The sequence below is a fragment of the Squalius cephalus genome (genome assembly GCF_949319135.1).
Source record: "Squalius cephalus genome assembly, chromosome: 25".
In the NCBI taxonomy this organism is placed as follows: Eukaryota; Metazoa; Chordata; class Actinopteri; order Cypriniformes; family Leuciscidae; genus Squalius; species Squalius cephalus.
The window spans coordinates 18,845,198-18,864,204 of record NC_137146.1 but is presented as its reverse complement, the minus strand read 5'-3'; the positions used below and the strand labels follow the sequence as shown (position 1 = coordinate 18,864,204).

Sequence of the window (19,007 nt, the reverse complement as noted above, 5' to 3'; positions counted from 1 at the left end):
AGTAAAGTTAAATCTACTCTTAAATGTACAATCTTTCCAAAAAAGTACTCAAGTAAATGTAACGAAGTAAATGTACTTCGTTACTACCCACCTCTGGTAAATAGCAAGCAAGCAAACAAATTTTATTTATATAGCACTTTTCTATATTCACTGATATGCTCACACAAAAATCGCTGCAAAAGATGCTTTCCAACAGGTTTTATCGTAGTTTTTGTCAAACACACACACAAAAAAAAACTTGGACAAAAACTACGATAAAACCTGTTGGAAAGCATCTTTTGCAGCGATTTTTGTTTGAGCATATCAGTGAACAGCCCTGACCACTCGGTGAGTTTCACGTCTTTGTAAACGAAAGTTTAATGCGTTTTTTGGAAGGATTGTTCCAGTGCCCATAGGCTGCCATTCTGTAGGTGGGGGGGAGAAGCGAAAGAAACCTAAAATTCTCGGGACAGCAGCATGTGTCCAAATTTTAATCTTAACCGTTCTATTTCATCAGAAACGATCTGTAAACAGGGCTTTAAGTGTAAAATACCGAACTTGTCCTTTAAAACTATTTCTATTTTCAGCACGTCTTACTTCTTAAATACTTACTTAGCATAAATAGACACTCCGTAACAAAATTGTCTTGGTTTTGTAATTGTTTTTAATTTTACTCATGCTAACCACTAGACTGAATTAGAATAACTTGAAGGGCTTAGGATCATGATCTCATATTTGTGACCCATGCACTTTTGCTCCACTGTCAGAGTCAAAACCACATCCTTCCTACTGCTCTGGTCGGGCCTCATGCTTAAAGGTCAGCTGAAAGTTAAACTTTCACTCTCTGATTTTTATGTTGATGATGAAGACATCTGAGAGGTCATCAGGCTAGGACATCTGGAATGCCTAGTGGTCTTAAGGCCTGTTCGCACCAAGGACAATAACTATAACAATAATGATAAAGATATTTTTCTAAAAATCATTCTAAATATAAAATAATAGCAGAGTCCACACCACAACTATTACAATAACTGGCACAGAGAAAAGGTATTATTGAAATAACTTGCAGAACAATTTTTTTCCAGCTGATGAATGATACAAATATTGACAGCCAATCAGAAAACATTCTGCTTTAGAGCTGGAGCATTTAAAGTGGCAGATGACTCAACTGTAGCACACGATTAGAATAAATAGAATGATATTGTCCACAGGTGTGGACGCTAATATAGTTATATTTATTTTTATAGTTATCATTGAAATCCAAATTTTTCTAACTTTATTTATAAAGCACCTTAAAAAACACTGTGTCCCAAAGTGCTGTACAGTTTCAAAGGAATTAAATAAAACAATAAAAATACAAAGAAAGAATTAATTAAATAAAATATGAGAAAGAGATAAAATATTATAAATGCATCCTAATCCAAACCAATAGTCCTTACAAAGTAGCAAAGGCCTCATCAAACAAATACGTCTTAAGATGGGTTTTAAACATGCTTACAAAGTAGACGATCTGATAGATATTGGTAAACCATTCCACAACTTTGGGGCAGCAAATGAGAAAGCGCAATCTCCTTCTGCCTTTTAAGCGTGACCGAGGAATTTCAAGGAGCAGCTGGTCTTGGGATCTCAGAGATCTCTGTGACAAACGAAAGTTTATAAGCTCAGAAATATGTTTTGGTGCCAGTCCGTGTAGGGCTTTAAAAGTATACAAAAGCACCTTGTACTTTTATCCTAAATTGAACTGGTAGCCAGTGTAAAGAGGCCAAAATAGGGGATATATGATCCCTCTTTCTTGTGTTTGTCAGCAACCTTGCTGCTGCATTTTGTATCTGCTGAAGACGTGACAGCGAAGACACCCAGGTACAAAGCATTGCAGTAATCAAGATGTGAAGAAATAAAAGCATGAATTACTTTCTCCAGATCACTGAAAGATAAGACATGATTTGAGTTTAGCAATTTTTCGCTGTTGAAATAAACTATTCTTCACAACTGAATTGATTTGTCTGTCAAACTTTAACTTTGTGTCAAAAATAAAACCATAATTCTTAACATAAGTGTGCATGTTGGATGATAAAGGATCTATACTCGTTGCTATATTTTTTGTCCAGTTACTAGGGCCAAATATAATAATTTCTGTCTTTTTCCTCATTTAACTGAAGAAAGTAATTATTAAAATGATCTAACTCTAATCTAAATTAAAATGCTAAAAATATGAGTAAACAAATTATATTTCTTTCCCCAATCACTATTGATTTTAATATAGAACATACAAACTTAGGGAATTATTCATATATTGATTAACCACTATTCATTTTGTACTCACAGTTTCTGTATACAAAATGTGAAAAGAAGTGGCTTTGTCATAATAAAGAAACATCTTATATGTAGGGAGGGGGAGAGGGGGGGGGGGTGCTTTGAGGAAATGATGCTTAGAACAGCTTTATCCACAGGGATACTTCACTAAAATTAAGTCATCATTAGGTGGTTTACCTAATGGTTGTTTGAACCCATTTGGTTTTTTCCTTCTTCATTCTAATCCTCACACAAAGCTATTGTATGACTTTCGAAGACTTGGAATATAGGCTGCTTTTATTATTGTTTTTGTTGATAATGAGTAGAATATGAATTTTTGTCCTTTTAAAATAATGCACTGTAGTGTGGTCAGTACTGAACTAAATTTGACCAACAACAGTAAAATCACAAACACAGATCTGAGAGAGCTAAGCAGCATTCACACACTTAAACACTTTTTTTTTTTAATTTTTTTTTTTTTACTTTTGTTTACTGTAACATGTCGCTTGTGCAGTATGATGGTGTTTGTGGCTAAGTGTGTTTTGTCTCCATTACTTGCATAAACAGCTGTATGTGTTTGTGTATGATCCTCCCTCCTTGGTACATCAGGGATGGGCCTCACACAGGGAAAACACCCATATCTGCATGTGTACACCGCAGTCTTCACAGACCGCACACACAGCCAAATGTTTTGCCTACCACAAACTGTTTTCAGAAGGAGAAGGAGGGGCTTTATTTTCCATTTAGAATCATGTAACTGACATGTACGTATGTGTGTTTTTTTAGAGGCTCTTCTTCTCTTTCCCTTCTTTGACTCCACCCACAACAGAGAATCCGAGCAGGTGCATCTGCTTTTGTGTCATTGATGTGTCTTTTCTGTGGCTTACATCAACACGTAACATCAACTTAAATGTATTAATATTTTTCATACATCTAAAAAAGTAATTATACATTTTTTCATTATTTATGTTTTCCTTAATGTCCATTAAAAGGTCCATTATGTATTTTGAGCTAAAGCAGTCATAATATTGTTTTTTAATGACCATTTTCTTCCTCCTTTGAATCTGACTAAAGTGATCAAGAAAAATGTATTTCAGCCACTCTTTCCTAATATTGATGTTAATTTTCCTACATAATGTTCAAAAGTATTCTGAAGAGAAAGACTGGAGAGAATGGACGGTCGAATGGGCTACTTTTATAATTGTTTTTGTCTTTTTGGAGCTTGACAGCCCTAGTCCCCATTCACTTGCGTTGTATGTAAAAGCAGCTTGGACACTCTGTTCAAAGTATCAAGGAAAAGTGTGATTTCTTATGGTTTGACTCCTTTAAAATGAATTATAACAAGGATAACGCTCATATATTGTGCAACATTCATAATTAATCCTTACATGTCTCTCATTCCCCCCTTTTTTAATTTCTTATCTTATTAGAGAGTTACTGGAACAAGTAGCTGAGTTTGAGAAGACTGATTTCAAACCCAACAGCAAGGTGAGCTCATTGCAGATCTGGACATGAGACATCTGTCTCTGATAGGTGTAGTCAGTTATTAAGTTGTTTTATTTGTAGCAGCCTGCACAAAATTCACACATTTTGCAGGTTAAAGTGTGACATACGCCTTTTGTCGTTCTAGATTGTCATGGCTTGTGATGTTCTTAAGAACAGCTTGTCATGCTAGTCTGATGATAACAGCAAATATAAACAGTCAAAACATATCTTGTGGCCATATAACTTTAGTTTCTGTCATGGTCATGAGTTCAAATGAAAAATTCCATGAAATGCATTGTTTATTTAGCAAATTTAGAAGTACATTAGATGAGCATATTTAAGGCTTCAAAGCTAATGACCCACAATGCTAATTCTGATAGATTTCATATGTCCTAAATAAACAAAGACAAAAACAAGGACTATATTTTAAGAATGCTTCTCCATGGTGAGCTACTACCTTAAACATCTTCTTTGTGTGCTTTTAGGTAAATCAGGAGTCCAGTAAGCCAAAATTAGCACCGTTGAATGAAGGAGGTGTTTCTGAACTACTCCAGAAGGTCATTTCTTATTAAATTGGAACAAGTACACATGTGCTGTAAATAAATAAACACTAACAGAGAAAGTCTTTAAATTTTTAATTTTAGGAGATTTCCAGACTACAAGAGGACAATGACAAATTGAAAGCTAGACTCAGAACTTTGGAATCTCAGGTAAAGAAATTATGAAAATAATAATAGTAAAAACCCAGAATGTCTTAGTATATTGGTAAACGTAATACATACTGTGGCCTCAGAAAGTATTTGCACCCTAAAAAACATTATTTTCTCATATAAAACCCAACAGACATATTTTTGTGAAATGTTTAGCTTTAAAAGTGAGCTTGTACTGTGCTTCTTTAAAATAAAAACCACTTGCTTTTAGGGCTGTCACTTTTGTGAAAAAATTCTGTTCGATTTGTGAGACATGTGTTCATTGAATCGATTGTGAAATTGATTTTCCATGTCTAAAGACTTTTCCATTTTAAACGCCAAATATGGGCAAATCCACGGACAACTAACAGGCATTAGGACGAACGTAAAGAGGGCGCTTGAGACGCGCACAAGTCAGCAATATTCCTGTTGATTTATTGGCGTGAAGTTTAGTGCACAATGACAAAAAGGAGTGCAACATTCTCGAAAAGCAATAAGCAGAGTGGACTGCCATAACATCAATGAAAAACATTACTGCAGTCTTCAACATGCCTAGTGTTTACGGTTAGAAAAGTCAAACAAATGTTGCCTACGTAGGCGATTGTTGACCGTAGCCTGAATCTGTATCTGTATGCATGAGACTGTCTGAATACCGGCAGAATTCACATTTTTGTAGTAAAAATAGAAACATTATGCAGAAGTATAATGCGTGTTTGTTGCTGTGTGTTGCTGTGAGTTGCTGTGTGATGCGCGTTCGCTGCGGGCGTATCGTGACGAGCTGGACGCGTTCCGAGAAAAAAACGTTAAAATCGATTCCCTATTTTCGTTTCCGAAACTTGTGTTGGTTGGTCCGATCGATTGTGCAATCGATTTTCGAACGTAAAGTGACAGCCCTACTTGCTTTGATATTTTGTATCTAATGCCATGCCATTCAGACATTTTTAATTGTGGCTTAAGTGTCCAAATAGTTTTGGACACCACTTTATAGTACATTATTATCTCTTATGCCTGTATAATGATTCCTTTGTAGGCCATGAGTGCTCTAGATGACAAGTCGAAAGCAGAGAGAGCCTTGAAAGCCCTTCAAAAAAGCCAAGGAGATCATCAGGTTTAAAATATATCACACACTTAGCCAAGTTGGCAATTTTAGCCTTCAGCTTCATTATCGGTAGACCTATACTTTATTGTTTTGCAAATATATGTGGCATGGATTTGATTCCATAGTAGACATTTGGATTGTGTTCACAGGGGCATTGACAAAGGTCAATGCCCCTGTGAACACACAGAGAGTGATTTCCCTTCGTTGGCATATGACTTCTCATTTTTTGTTTATAAGATTTTATTTCTCACCATTTCCGTTATGACTTTCTGTTTGGCTTCATGGGATCTCTGTGGTATGTGCTGTTTTATTTATTTATATATGTATCTGTCAAGTGCACAGTACTATATGTGTTGAAAAGTTTTTTTTTGTGTGTAAAGTTTAGAAACAGCAGTAAAATTGACAAAATATTTACAGACCTTTTTTTCGTTGGTAGTTTGCAATGTGTGCTCAGGAGATCGCAAATCTGGAAGGCACAGTTGCAGCAATGCAGGCTGACTTTGAAAAGACTCTGAATGCCAATGTTGCTTCTCAGAAAGACCTGCAAGACAGCCTGGTATCCGCTAAACATGACTTACTCCGTGTCCAGGAGCAACTTTCCCTTGCTGAGAAGGTATTAAGGCCACCTGCACATTGCAAATTCTGAAGCTGAAGCGCTTATCAGACACTAATCTGAATTCTGACCTGACTGTTCACACTGAAATCACAATGCAAAAATCAGATACAAATTCAGTATATTTCCACATATGAATGAAATCAGGGCCCATATTTATCAAGCCTCTGAGTATTACTCCATAGAACACTGCTAAGAATTGACTTAAAGGCAGGGTAGGTAGGATTTTTCTAAAAAAAAACATTCCAAATTTGTTTAAACTGTCTTTATATACCAATACATAATTAAAATGTAAGTACTCTGAAAAAGAGAGTATAAAAATTTAGTGTCTGTAGACCTCTCACGACTGTTGTAAACACAGCTAATTATTTCCATTCACTCCACCCCCTCCCTTCTGAGCTCCTTCCAAAACCACGCCCCCAAAACACATGAACGCGCGACACCAAACGCTCAGGCTCAGCTGGAAGACACATTTATTTACCTGAGACGAGTGGAGAGGAAGGAGCGCAGTGCATGCAGTGACATCATGTCAGAATCACATGTAATAAAATACCTAACTTTATCACTATAAATATAAACAAATAAGATTTCTTTTAGTACTCACTATCAAGCTAGCATATCGATTAGGGATGGGCATTTTTCAAAAATATTGCATTCGAATATTCGGGCTCATAAAATTTGAATATTCGAATATTCGTTTATTTAAATGACATTTAATGAAAAAGACGTTATTTTTTAAGTTCTTTTTTTTTTCCGTTTTTGTCACCATTTCTGAAGAAGCTTACGATTAGGCAATATACACAACAAGCTTACAATATATGTTAAAGTTTTCTTTTAATTGAAAACATTAAACAGTAGGCCTATGTGTAAACAAAAAAATATAAAGAACAAAAGGATATAAGCTCAAGCAGCGCGAACGGAAAAAACGCCTAATAAAGCAGAGTAGCCTAGCAGATTGCGCCAGTAACAGTTATCGTACAGAACGTACACATACACCAGGGTTATTATAGTTTTGCATTTTTCATTAGTTTTTATTTTTATTTCGTTTTGACTTTTTGTTTTCAAATTCAGTTTAGTTTTAATTAGTTTTTAAAGTGGGTTTGCTAGTTTAGTTTAGTTTTTGTTTTTTGAAAATGCTTAGTTTTAGTTTAGTTTTTATTAGTTTTAGTGTTAGTTTTAGTCTTTTTTTGTAATTTGGGTTATTTGTCAGGGGCAAGATTCAAAAAAGTCAGAAAAAGTATTGTGTAATAATAAAAACATAATACAATTTTAGAAAAAAATTCACACCCCATTGAAATTCCTTTACCTCTTACAAAATCCACACGCTGTACCAAAAATCTACACATCTTCTATACAGAATTCACACCCTAAATACCACAGCTGTACAATTTTCACACCCTATACTAAATTTACCCTATGGGGAGAGTGGGGTGATTTGTGCCGGGGGGGGGGGGAAGTAGTTCCACCCCTTGTTTCTGGAAAACCATAGAGGAAATTGGTCATGTGACCACATAATTTTGAAAAGCAATCACTTTTAGTCATCCTCCAAAGAGACACATGGCATGAGATTTAAGCACATTTTAGTGCAAAAAACAGTTTTTTCCCTTTCAAAGTAAAATTTCTATGATTAACGTTTTTTGATTGTAGTGTCTGAACAATTATAGACAAGTTTGAAAACATTTCACACATGTTTTAGTGCTTTAGTAGGCTACACAATGAGTCTATACAGTTAGCATGATGTTAGCTCTTAACTGCTGGATCATGCTAGTTTTTCAAACTTGTGGGTCTGGGGTGATTTGTGCCAAAGGGCCTGGGTTAAGTTGTGCCAGATCCAGACCACCTAGACCTACATACTCACAGGGGATAATCTTGAGAAGTGAGGAGATGGGCATGCCTCATCATTGTTTGACTTAGGCCTGCCTGCTATTTGTTTAATTTAGCTAACACTGATTTCAGTTTTGAGTTTGCACTATGTAAAGAGAAGTTTTATTCCGTTTTTAAGTGGCCTATGTCACAATAGTATGTTTAGAAATTAGCCTAGTCACTTTATTCTTATATGTTACATAATTGACAGACAGCGCCATGTCAACAGGCATCTATTGCCAAAGCCTTTTTGCCTGAAATGAGTCACAAATATCATATATTGTGTTGCTATGGTGCTCTAAATGGTTGCTAGGCCGTAGCTTGATAGCTTCACAATGATCCTGAGAGACTGATTGGTCGTCTGAGTAAAATTAGCCCACCCCCTTGTCTCTATGACACTGTGATCCAGAGTTATGTTCAATACAAAATCCCTATGCAATTGACCATAGTAGGAAAAACACATGCTATGGTATTCCAGGGTGACAATATCTAAATAAACCTTAAATGAGTAATTTTGTATTGAAATTGTCTTGCTTTCATATAGCATTACAGTTCATAACATTAAAATGTTCTGTTTTACTTCAGAAATCACTGGCACAATTTACCCCAATGTATTGCCCTAAAGGCACTACTTCCCCCGCACCAGGGGCAAGTTGTGCCATGAGACCACTTTTTCCCCAAAAGCTATATTTCTGAACCAATTTATTTCAGATCCAAAGTTATTGTTCTCAGGGATGCACCACATCCTGAAATATATGTACCCGGTAGCTGCTACATCGTTAAGTTGAAGGAATTACTGCCATGGCCTCACTTTAAAGTCACTTTGAGTAAAAACTGGCACAACTCACCCCACTTTCCGTACAGTCAATAGCCTACTCATCTGGATTGAAGCAGCAAACATTAAGTGTAAAAGTAAAAAAATGACATAACATTATTTAATATTTGAATCAAATCGTATACAGTGTTTTGACAACGACAACCACAACCAAAAAGTGCATCTTACCTCAAACTTGCGACTAGTTAACTTTCTAAAAAAAGGAGCAATCGCTTCTCGGGTCGACATTAACACACTGACAAAATTATATTCAGAATTTAAAATATTTTGATACCACTTTTTAATGTGTGATTGTAAGGTGTTCACGAGATAGAGATACTAACCTTTAGCGAACTTGCTTTCAACGTCGAACGAACACTCGTTCTCATGGAGACGCGGTGTGCACGGAGGGGAGGGGCTGTGTGTGTGTGTGTGTGTGTGTGTGTGTGTGTGCGTGCGTGCGTGCGCGCGCGCGCGTGCGTATGTGAGAGACAGAGACGGAGGGAGAGCAGGGAAAGGAAATGCAGCTGAACGAATACGCTGCGTGTTTTAAATAGCGTTAAAAAAATGAAAGACCTTGACAAAGACGAAAACTAAGGACATTTACTCTATAATTTTATTTTATTTTAGTTAGTTTTGCCAAACACACATTACAGTTTTAGTTAGTTATCGTTTTTTTTGTAATGCCTCGTTTTTATTTTTATTTCAGTTAACGACAATGTTTTTTCCCACCTAGTTTTCGTTTTTTCGTTAGTTTTCGTTAACGATTATAACCTTGACATACACTCGAGTCAGCATATGATTAGTAAGGGATAATCCACGGCTAGCCATGCATTAAAGGATTTTAATGCACGACGTAGAGGCGAAGAACCACCCGACGCGAAGCGGAGGGTGGTTGCCTCTACGAAGTGCATTTAAATTCTTTAATGCATGGCTAGCCGTCGATTATCCCGCTTATACCTTGGTTATTTGCCAAGTTAAAAATAAGTTAAAGCTGTAACTGATGTTTACAGTGTAATTTTTTAACAGACGTGTAAAAATGACGGTTATTTCTTAAGTTCTTGCACTCCGTCCGCTTTAAATAAAGTAGAGCCATCGGATTGCTTTTATTTGAATGAATTCACATTTATTTAAATTCATTATTAAAAGAGAGAGACAGAGAACTGAAGGAGAAGGAACAGAGAGAGAGAGAGATGCGTGCGCGAGTTACCTGTGTGCGTCGATCTCTTCTTTAAGCAGCTAACTTACAGTCCCCTCGTTGCTTAAGCATATAGCTAACTTAATGATTCTTTAATGGATTTATTACAATTATTTATGAATGACAGGCAACACTGATACAAATTAAACGATATTCAAAAATCATCCATTTAGCCTACCTAAACGTTTTCATATGCGTCTCTCACTCTGCTTGCAAGTGTATCTGTGTTACTATGGTTACCAATGTAGCGGATTAATTTCGAACTGTAATCAAACTGACTGGAACTACCTGTGCATTAAACGGTTTTACTGCACACCTTCCAGCCAATCAGAATCGAGTATTTAAACAGCCCATGGTATAATCGTGTTTATATTGTTTCACGTTTATGTTGAGAAAAACAATAATATCCACATGCAGGGGCGTCGCCAGCAATTTATGCTCGAGTGAGAAAACGTGCTGCGCTGACAGATGTTTCAGAGAAACAAAGATAACGGTGTTCTAGTTCTAAGTTTCTAACAAAACACTTTGCGTTTTCTGTTCTTAAACCTCTCTCTCAACGAAAGTTAAAGGACGAAAATGTCTCAAAATCAATTTGCTATTAGATAAGTTATCATCTCGGATCACTCGCACTACAGCTGCGCTTACCTGCAGTCGTGATGCAGTGATAGACAGCTGTCTTTCCGACTGCTGTTTGGATTTCATGTGATTTCTCATTGTGGTGATGATATTATAACTCCAGATTAATTAATTAATTTGATCAAATGTAACTCCATTTGGTAAAATCATTTAGTAACCTCATTTTCGACTAGTAATTCCAAACTTCGCGAGGCAGACGACGACATTATGATCAAATACAAACAACTTGTTAAACACGCACCACAGTGCCATCCAGTGCATTTAATTATAACTGCGCGTTAGTGCTTGGGATTTATCAGGGATTCACTGCATTTACAACCCGCAAAGTATTTACGGCTTCATAAATTCGATAAAATTCGAATAGTATTTTATTTTTCGAAAAATAATTACAGATCGAATATTCGAATATTCGTGCACATCCCTAATATCGATACTGGTAAAGTTTAAAATATACTTTGTTTGATTCGGTAACAAGCTATATTTATAGGTAACGAGCTATATTTATAAGGCAAAGCTAAAAACAGGTTGCATTGATACACGTTTTTCCATTACCATCAGTTACACTGTGATGAAGGTGAATTTCGTGTAAGATTCATAACATATACGGTGTTTTGCGAGTTTCCATGATGAAAACATTGTTGACTCTAATGAGGACTACACTCCGGAGACAAGTACCGCTTCGTCGGTTCGAGGACAGGTCCGGGGTCGAGGGCGAAGCAGAGAAGGTCGTTCAAGAGTGCGGGCAACCAGGGTCCGAGGAAGTAGTTTTTGCCTTGTTTGCCTTCGCTGACTGAATATGCAGGTGCTTTGAATTTTGAATGCTCTTTCTCTGCCATAATTTTACTCTTTGTAGGTTCCACTCCTCTCTTGCACTCCTCAAATCAAACGAGTGCGTGCGCATATGGGCAGATCTAGCAACAGGGGTGGTAGCCATGATTGCGAGAGTGAGTGACAGTCGCCCAAACCAATCAATTGTTTCGTCCCGAATGGAAATAATGAGCTGTGTTTATTGCAGATTAAAAGGTCTACAGTCACTCGATTTTTATACTCTGTTTCAGAGCACTTACATTTTAATTATGTATTGGTATATAAAGACAGTTTAAACAAATTTGAAAAAAAGTTTTTTATAAAAATCCTACCTACCCTACCTTTAAGAGTAAAACAATTCTTGGCTCAAAGCTGCGCTTAAAAGTTAGTTATCAAGCATTTCAGTCGTAATTTATGTGAAGTGTAGGAATAAATCTTAAGTGTCAGTCTTAGAGATGATTCACGACACTTTGATGTGCCACAAACGGGATTTTGTATGATGACATTGGCATGGACCAATCACTGAATAGATTTCCTTATTTAAGAATATTCTCAGATAAATTCATATTGAATGGTGAAATTCCTAAGAGGAGTTTACACACATTTGACAATAAATAATTTTCAAGAGAATACATAATGATTTACCAACCTGATCTTATGAAATGCATCTCTATAGCACGCATTGTGTTTATCATGCAATTTATATGCAAAAAAAAGTTTTTATGTTCATATGATAGGTACTGTAAACCCCTCGGGTAAGATTAGTGGTGTGGGGTATGTGCGTATTATATGTTTGGGTAGGGTTATTGGTGTGGGGTACGTGGGTATTACACGCCATAAAGTGCGTATCACATTTTCGCTTATAAATTGCACGGTATATATACAATTCCGTTTGATTAACTGCTCGTCGACAAACATTCAAAACATTCTTCCTCTCCTAAAAGATTTGCGCACGTCTCTGTCTCCTCAGTGCCATCACAAGCCCCTACTGGCTACTCCTAACCACTTGAGACCTCTCGAGCTGTTTTAAATAAGAGTAAGAGTGATTCTTAGCTTTAAGAAATTTGCTTTTATACTTAAGGTTGAAAGTAGGAGTAAATTTCATTAATTCCCAGCAGTTAAGACTAAAATGGTACTTTGAGAAGCTTGATAAATACGGGCCCTGATCACAATTGGAAATTTGATTCAGTTTTACTTTGGCTACTCACCTTAAAAAAACAGATGACAGTAAAAAAATCAGCTTCAGTCTCAATCTTTAAATTTCACCCAATTAATTAATTTATTCTGACAATAATACATTTTAATATATATAAATGTAATTATATATGATTATAATTAATTATTATACATAATTACACATTATTATTTAATATTTATCTTTTTTATAACTTACAATAGCTGATAAAAAATCTTTAGAACTTTTAAGGTATCGTAAGTCAGTGGTTCATAAATAGCAAATCAGTGGTTCATAAATCAGTGAAGCTTTATGCGTTTGATAATACATTTTGTGTTTATTTATCAATTAAGGAACTGGAAAAGAAATTTCAGCAGACGGCTGCATACCGCAACATGAAGGAGATTCTCACTAAAAAGAATGAACATATTAAAGATCTGAGAAAGAGACTACAAAGGTATAATTTCACTTCGGATGTTATGACCATCACTAAAATGTCATAAAACTCATTTGTTTTAAATCCGAAATTTTTGTGATTTTGTTGCATTTTATTCCCTTCACAGGTATGAATCAGATGAGTGAACATTTAACCCACAGGACACATATGAGGAGGTCAACAGAGGGACTTTTAATACATATTAACGGAAGTGGTCATTTTTGTCTATAAAGGTATACATTTCAAAAAGGCAAAGGACCAAATTATGATCAACAAAAATAAGCTGAGATTCTTACACAGTTCCATGCCTTCTTATGTAATTCCTCATTGGCGAGATGATCACTACGTATCAGCAACAACTTGTTGTACAATTTAATGGTTTACAATAGTTTAGAAATTGTATTCAGACGTGACACAACAATTGCTTAGTTATTTATCACCGGTTCTCTCTGTATTCTTCATTGTCTACGGCTGGCTACCTGAGAGGTGTTTTTTGCAAGTACTTTCATGTTTTTGCACAGAAGATTGTGGGTTCACGTTGCTAAAGAGGAAATGTAATGTCCAAGGCTTTGTTCTCATCTTTCCTAGAGGAATACAGCTTGACTCAGCTTGACTCTGCTGTAAAATTCTTGTTTTTAGGTCCAACATACTTTGTTTTCAAAAAAGTATATAGCTGTGCAATTTTTTCATTGTTTTCTATTTTTTATGAATAAATGAATCTACTAGAACCTTTATCTGCTACCACAAGGACATAACCTATACAAACATTTGTAGATTATAACATCTTGTAGAAAATATTGGTAATTTTGGAATTACCAAAATTGAAATTATGGCAATTATGCCAATATTGAATATTGAAATTATGGCAATTATGGTAATATTTGAATACATTGCAATTTTGATGAAATTGTGTGTATATATATAATTAAGAATAGTACATTCTTTTGTTTTATTTGCCTGGCTATAGTTAGATACTTCATTAAAATATGTTTATTCCCATTCTGACTCACAGTGAGGCACTAGTCCACATACTTTGTTTTGACACTTGCTCCTCAAATTACTGTGAATCTTTTAAGATATTCTGTAAACTCAGAGACCAGTGAAACATATCTACATATTAACACTACAGGCCAATTAGAAGCTGAATGCAGTCTTTACATCACTGGAGACACCAGTGCTTTTAAATATTTACTGGATTGCACATTCATTGTATATTTATATGCTATCCACAGTATATTTTTGTAAGACCTATGTCCTTTCCCCTTCAATCAGTAAGGATCACTGTAACAGCCGTGTAGGAGTGATATTAACATTTCTAGTGATGTAATAGTGTGAAATGCAATGGTTCACTTGAGCTCATAAAGTTTGCTTTTGCAGCATTTGTGGTCTGATTTATGATTATTTATCAGCAGAGATGACTGCTAATTTTTTCAAGATTTTGATCGCTTATTTTATTTACTTGGCTGCTTTTTTTATCATTCAAATGTGGCTGGGTGGCTAATAACACATTATTCTGTGGTGTGACAAACTCAGAACACATACTAAATTTTGACTTTACAGGGACTTTAATAATTAAGCAGTTAGACCTGGCAGTTACTAGTTGTAATTATCTGAATAAACAATTCACTTTTAGTTTAAATAAGGGGATATTGATGTCGCATATTCAGGTGAACAAACACCCATCACATGCATTATTTCATATTTATTAATCTGTTTATTTAAATTTATTTTATTTATTTAAACATGCATCATTAAATCAGGACGCAGCTGTGGGTCACTTTGACATGCCTTACCAATCCGCCACGCATATCGTGGGACATGGGCTTTAGCCAAAGTTGAAGTGGCCACAAATGGAACGGACTAAGGTGGCATAACAATGAGGCTGCCATCATCAACCCAAATGTTCTTCGAAAACCCTTTAAACGCAGTGATTTTCCTAGTTCGATGAAGTGAAGGAGATTATCAAAATTTAAGGCACTTCCTTGCCCGCACTTCCTAGCCCGCATTGAGACTGAGTTTAGCTCTATTCCCAGGAATGAGATACTTTGAGTGGGCTGCAGTACGCTCTTTGTGTATTGATTACAAGCCCTAAACACCTGAGGTGAGTAGTTTGACTTTGTGGCTGTGTAACACACACTCGGAATGGGTTTATGACCAGCCAATCATCCAGGTGATGTCATATAATGGGATGGCGGAGGTGACATCAGCTCCCTTGTCATACCTATTACTAGGTACCGGATCTAGTTGAACACGTGCAATTTAGCAGCGCAGATCTTAGAGGCACTACCTCTATTGTACATTTTGTGAGAAGTGTGTGAATCTCTGCTCATGTTCTAAGCTGATACAACAGACATAACTGCATTGAAACGGGGCGGTCTGTGAATAAACTGTGAATACTCGCTTATCACTGTCTTTTTTACATTTACATTTGGCAGACGCTTTTATCCAAAGCGACTTACATTTTAACATTCTTATCAGTTCTTGCTTTTCCTAGGAATCGAACCCATGACCTTGGCGTTGCAAGCACCAATGCTCTACTGTTTGAGCTACAGGAAAGCATATCATTTTACGCAGTCTAAGATGCCTGGCAGAGCCCGCCATGTATCTCCGTGCTTAGAGGTTGAAGCACTTTGTTCTGAGTACAGAGCAGTTTGCTGCTTGAAGCTTGTTTTACTGTGTAAGTGTGTAGTACACTGTGACATCAAGGCAATTCCTATTGAGCAACTTTCCGTTGTATACAAGGCCATTAGCCTTTAAAGATTAAGATTAAGCCTTTTAGTGATTAAAGAAAGAAGAAAAAGACTCTGATATTGATAATCTTTGTTTATTTTAACTATTGCATTTCTTCATTTGCAAATGGCAAAAGAAAATCGGCTCTGTTACCCAACATGAGAACGTGAGACACAGTCTGAAACCGACATGCAGATTGTACAGCGGCTGTAAGCATAATCAGCACTACACTCCCTTATGGAAACAGACACACAGCAGGTGCTTTATCACAGAAAGGCTATGAACGGCAGCAATGTTGACGTATATATATCGGTTAGTGCCCAATGTGCCGCACAAGTCCTGAAAAGTGAAGCCAAAATGTTTCGATCACCCCCAGGTGGCTGGATGCAATATAGGTCATAAACCCCGCCTTCTCCATGTAATCTAATGGGACGTGAGACAAACTCAACTACCTTCAAATACATTTTTTCCAAAGATGTTTCAAGTGTTTGTAAAAAAAAAAAGAAAAAAAAGGTTGGTTTTAGTTAGTTATTTGATGCTATAAAAAACGGAAGTGTGATGTCATGATTGACCGCTGAGATTGACAGCTTCTCTGAGCGAAGTAGTCACTGAGGCACCAACAGACTTTTTTCCCCCCGGGATATTCTGGAGGATATTGAAGCTTTAACTTTAATTAACTTTAATTTCTACATTTCCGTAACTTGACTCCGTGTGGGCGGGGTCTTGATACAGCAGCTCCACCTCGCGTTCACTACTGCACAGACTTGGGCTCCGAGTTCACTACTACGCAGTCTAGGGCTCCAAGATGTCAGTGCCATATTGGGACATTGGCAGATTCACTTTTCGACATTGGAAGAGAGTGAAGGTGCGTCATCCATCTTTTTTTACAGTCAAATGGTTAGTGCAAGCAGAACTACACAACCTTATGAAAACAGTGGCATAGCCAGTGTTTTATCATAGCAAGGCAATGAACAGCGCTGAAGTATATATTGGTTCGTGTAAGCAACACCACGCAATCTTATGAAAGCAGCGGTACAGTTGGTGCTTTATCATAGAGAAACAAATAAATGGCAGCAGCGCTGGTGTACATAGTGGTAGTGTAAGCAGCACTACACGTCCTCTCGTACAGGCTGAGGCTGCCTGCTTTGTATACGACAGCTCGTCACTGAGGCCAGGGGGCTGGTTATATGATATGAACAAGTAAGCAGCTGGAGCAATTTGTGCCCTATACAAGGTAGAACGCCACGCTGAGGCTGCTTTTATCATAGGCACATTCTGAGAGCAGGGGGCATGCGGAACCTTTTTACATCATGTGATTGAATGAGTGACAAACATTTTGTGCTAATAAGGCAAAACGCTGCTCTGAGGTGGGGGGGCTGCTTTTATCTGTTCGTAAACCCGGGGGCATCCTGGACCTTTGCCGGCATGTGAACCCCTTGCTGTTATCTCCGCTCACAGCTCCACCACACAATGGGTGGGAGCATTTGAAGCCATGTTTGTTTCTTGAAGAATTCGGTGAGAGGAATGCGGTCACTTAGTTGGCGTGACCTCATAACCTCAGTTCTTAAGGTTCACATCTGGTTGAAAAACAAACTCATGCAGCACTGCTTCTGAGATAAAATCACTGAAAGAAAAATTGTTGCAGGGGAGCAACAATCCGTCCACTGTCCACTGGCAAGCGTATATCAACAGCAAGCTGTAGATGGCTTCTTGAAGACAGTTCAGCTGTCTGAAGGAGAAAGATTCTGAGGCAATGACTATTCAGTGCCTCCTTATAAAGGCCAATTCAAACTGCACCGACAGACACAGAACAATGCCGACAGTCACCAGATTACAGCACATCACTTATCAGACATTCTAAATCCAATTCAGCATATTCAATCAGTGAGAACAAGCTCTAACAGACGCCAACAGACACTGACAGGGGTTACGCACTGATCCGACAAAACCTGACGAAGTGTCCATTGCCTTCTGTTGGTGCAGTGTGAATTGGCCTTATAGCGCCAAGGACCGCCTCCAATTGACCTATCATAAGCCCCGCCCCCCCTTAGTTACTGTTGCGACAGCTGTCGACAGCTGTGTGTGCAAACCTTGTCCCAAGATGTTTTTGATGAATGTTGGACACAGAAAGACCACCTCTCGTAGAGGAGCATTCATGTGGGACCTAACTATGCCATGGAGGATATATAAAAGATTTTAAAATAAATATGGTGGGTAACAACATTTATTTGGCAGCAAGGGTTTACAGATCACAATGCAAGCGGGAAAAGCCTCATGTTACAGTCATCACGATCACAGATGGCAACATCCAGGATCAACACTGTTCATGGTAAATGGTAAATGGACTGCATTTATATAGCGCTTTCCGACAGACCCAATGGCCACCAAAGCGCTTTACAATATTGCCTCACATTCACCCATTCACTCACTCATTCATACACCGACGGCGGTGTCAGCCATGCAAGGCGATCCAGCACGTCGGGAGCAGCTGGGGTTAGGTGTCTTGCTCAAGGACACCTCGACACTTGGTCAGGTGGAACCGGGGATTGAACCACCAACCTTGCGGTTTGTAGACAATCTACATGAACCACTGAGCCACTGCCGCCCAACTACTGAACAACCGAACAACTTCATGTACTGCAGGGTAAGATTAAATTAATTTACTTTAACGAGTTTAATATGGAGAGACATTGAATTGTAGACCAGTCTGTACATGACGTGAGAACAGTTAGCTATTTAGGTTTGTACGTTAGCATGGACTCACTAAATTTAATTTGAACTTATAAGAGTAAGACAACCAGAAAATTAACGTTTTCGTCTTCATTGGGATTGGGGTTGAATCCTTAGGGAACCAGGTTACTGCGCACACATCATTGGATTAATACACAGCTTAATCCAAAGCAGACATTTTGCTCTGTCTTGTTTGGGTTTAGGAAATGGAATAAAATAAATTCCATTGCCCATCCTCTCAGGATAGCTGGAATCAGTGATACAAGTACCAGAGACACATTGTTTTACCATTTTTGTAGCATAAACACCATCAAACCGATGAGAGCTTTCGGATCTTCCAATGTTTCTCTAGGCGCTGAAACCTAGTTCTGTGGAGAAGTGGATGCTTTTGCTGATGCTCCTGCCTCACTCAATATAAAACTCATCATTTGTTCAGTTGAGTGCGTAATTTAATGCATTTTG

The 19,007-nt window shown here is 37.4% G+C and overlaps 1 protein-coding gene across 3 annotated transcripts in view; it reads left to right on the top strand.

The window, feature by feature from the left end:
- lztfl1 (leucine zipper transcription factor-like 1) overlaps positions 1 to 16,307 on the top strand; it is a 37,817-nt gene extending 21,510 nt beyond the window's left edge. Inside the window, exons 4-10 of one of the 3 annotated variants that reach the window (XM_079862626.1) lie at positions 3,702 to 3,759; positions 4,242 to 4,313; positions 4,401 to 4,466; positions 5,476 to 5,553; positions 5,999 to 6,157; positions 13,003 to 13,106; positions 13,213 to 16,307. In XM_079862626.1, coding sequence (XP_079718752.1) covers positions 3,702 to 3,759; positions 4,242 to 4,313; positions 4,401 to 4,466; positions 5,476 to 5,553; positions 5,999 to 6,157; positions 13,003 to 13,106; positions 13,213 to 13,231 — 556 coding nt within the window. In that variant the 3' untranslated portion in view covers positions 13,232 to 16,307. Of the gene's footprint in view, positions 1 to 3,701; positions 3,760 to 4,241; positions 4,314 to 4,400; positions 4,467 to 5,475; positions 5,554 to 5,980; positions 6,158 to 13,002; positions 13,107 to 13,212 lie in introns of all 3 variants that reach the window. The other 2 variants (XM_079862627.1, XM_079862625.1) reach the window with 2 other exon arrangements.
- The last annotated feature ends 2,700 nt before the right edge of the window (positions 16,308 to 19,007 follow it).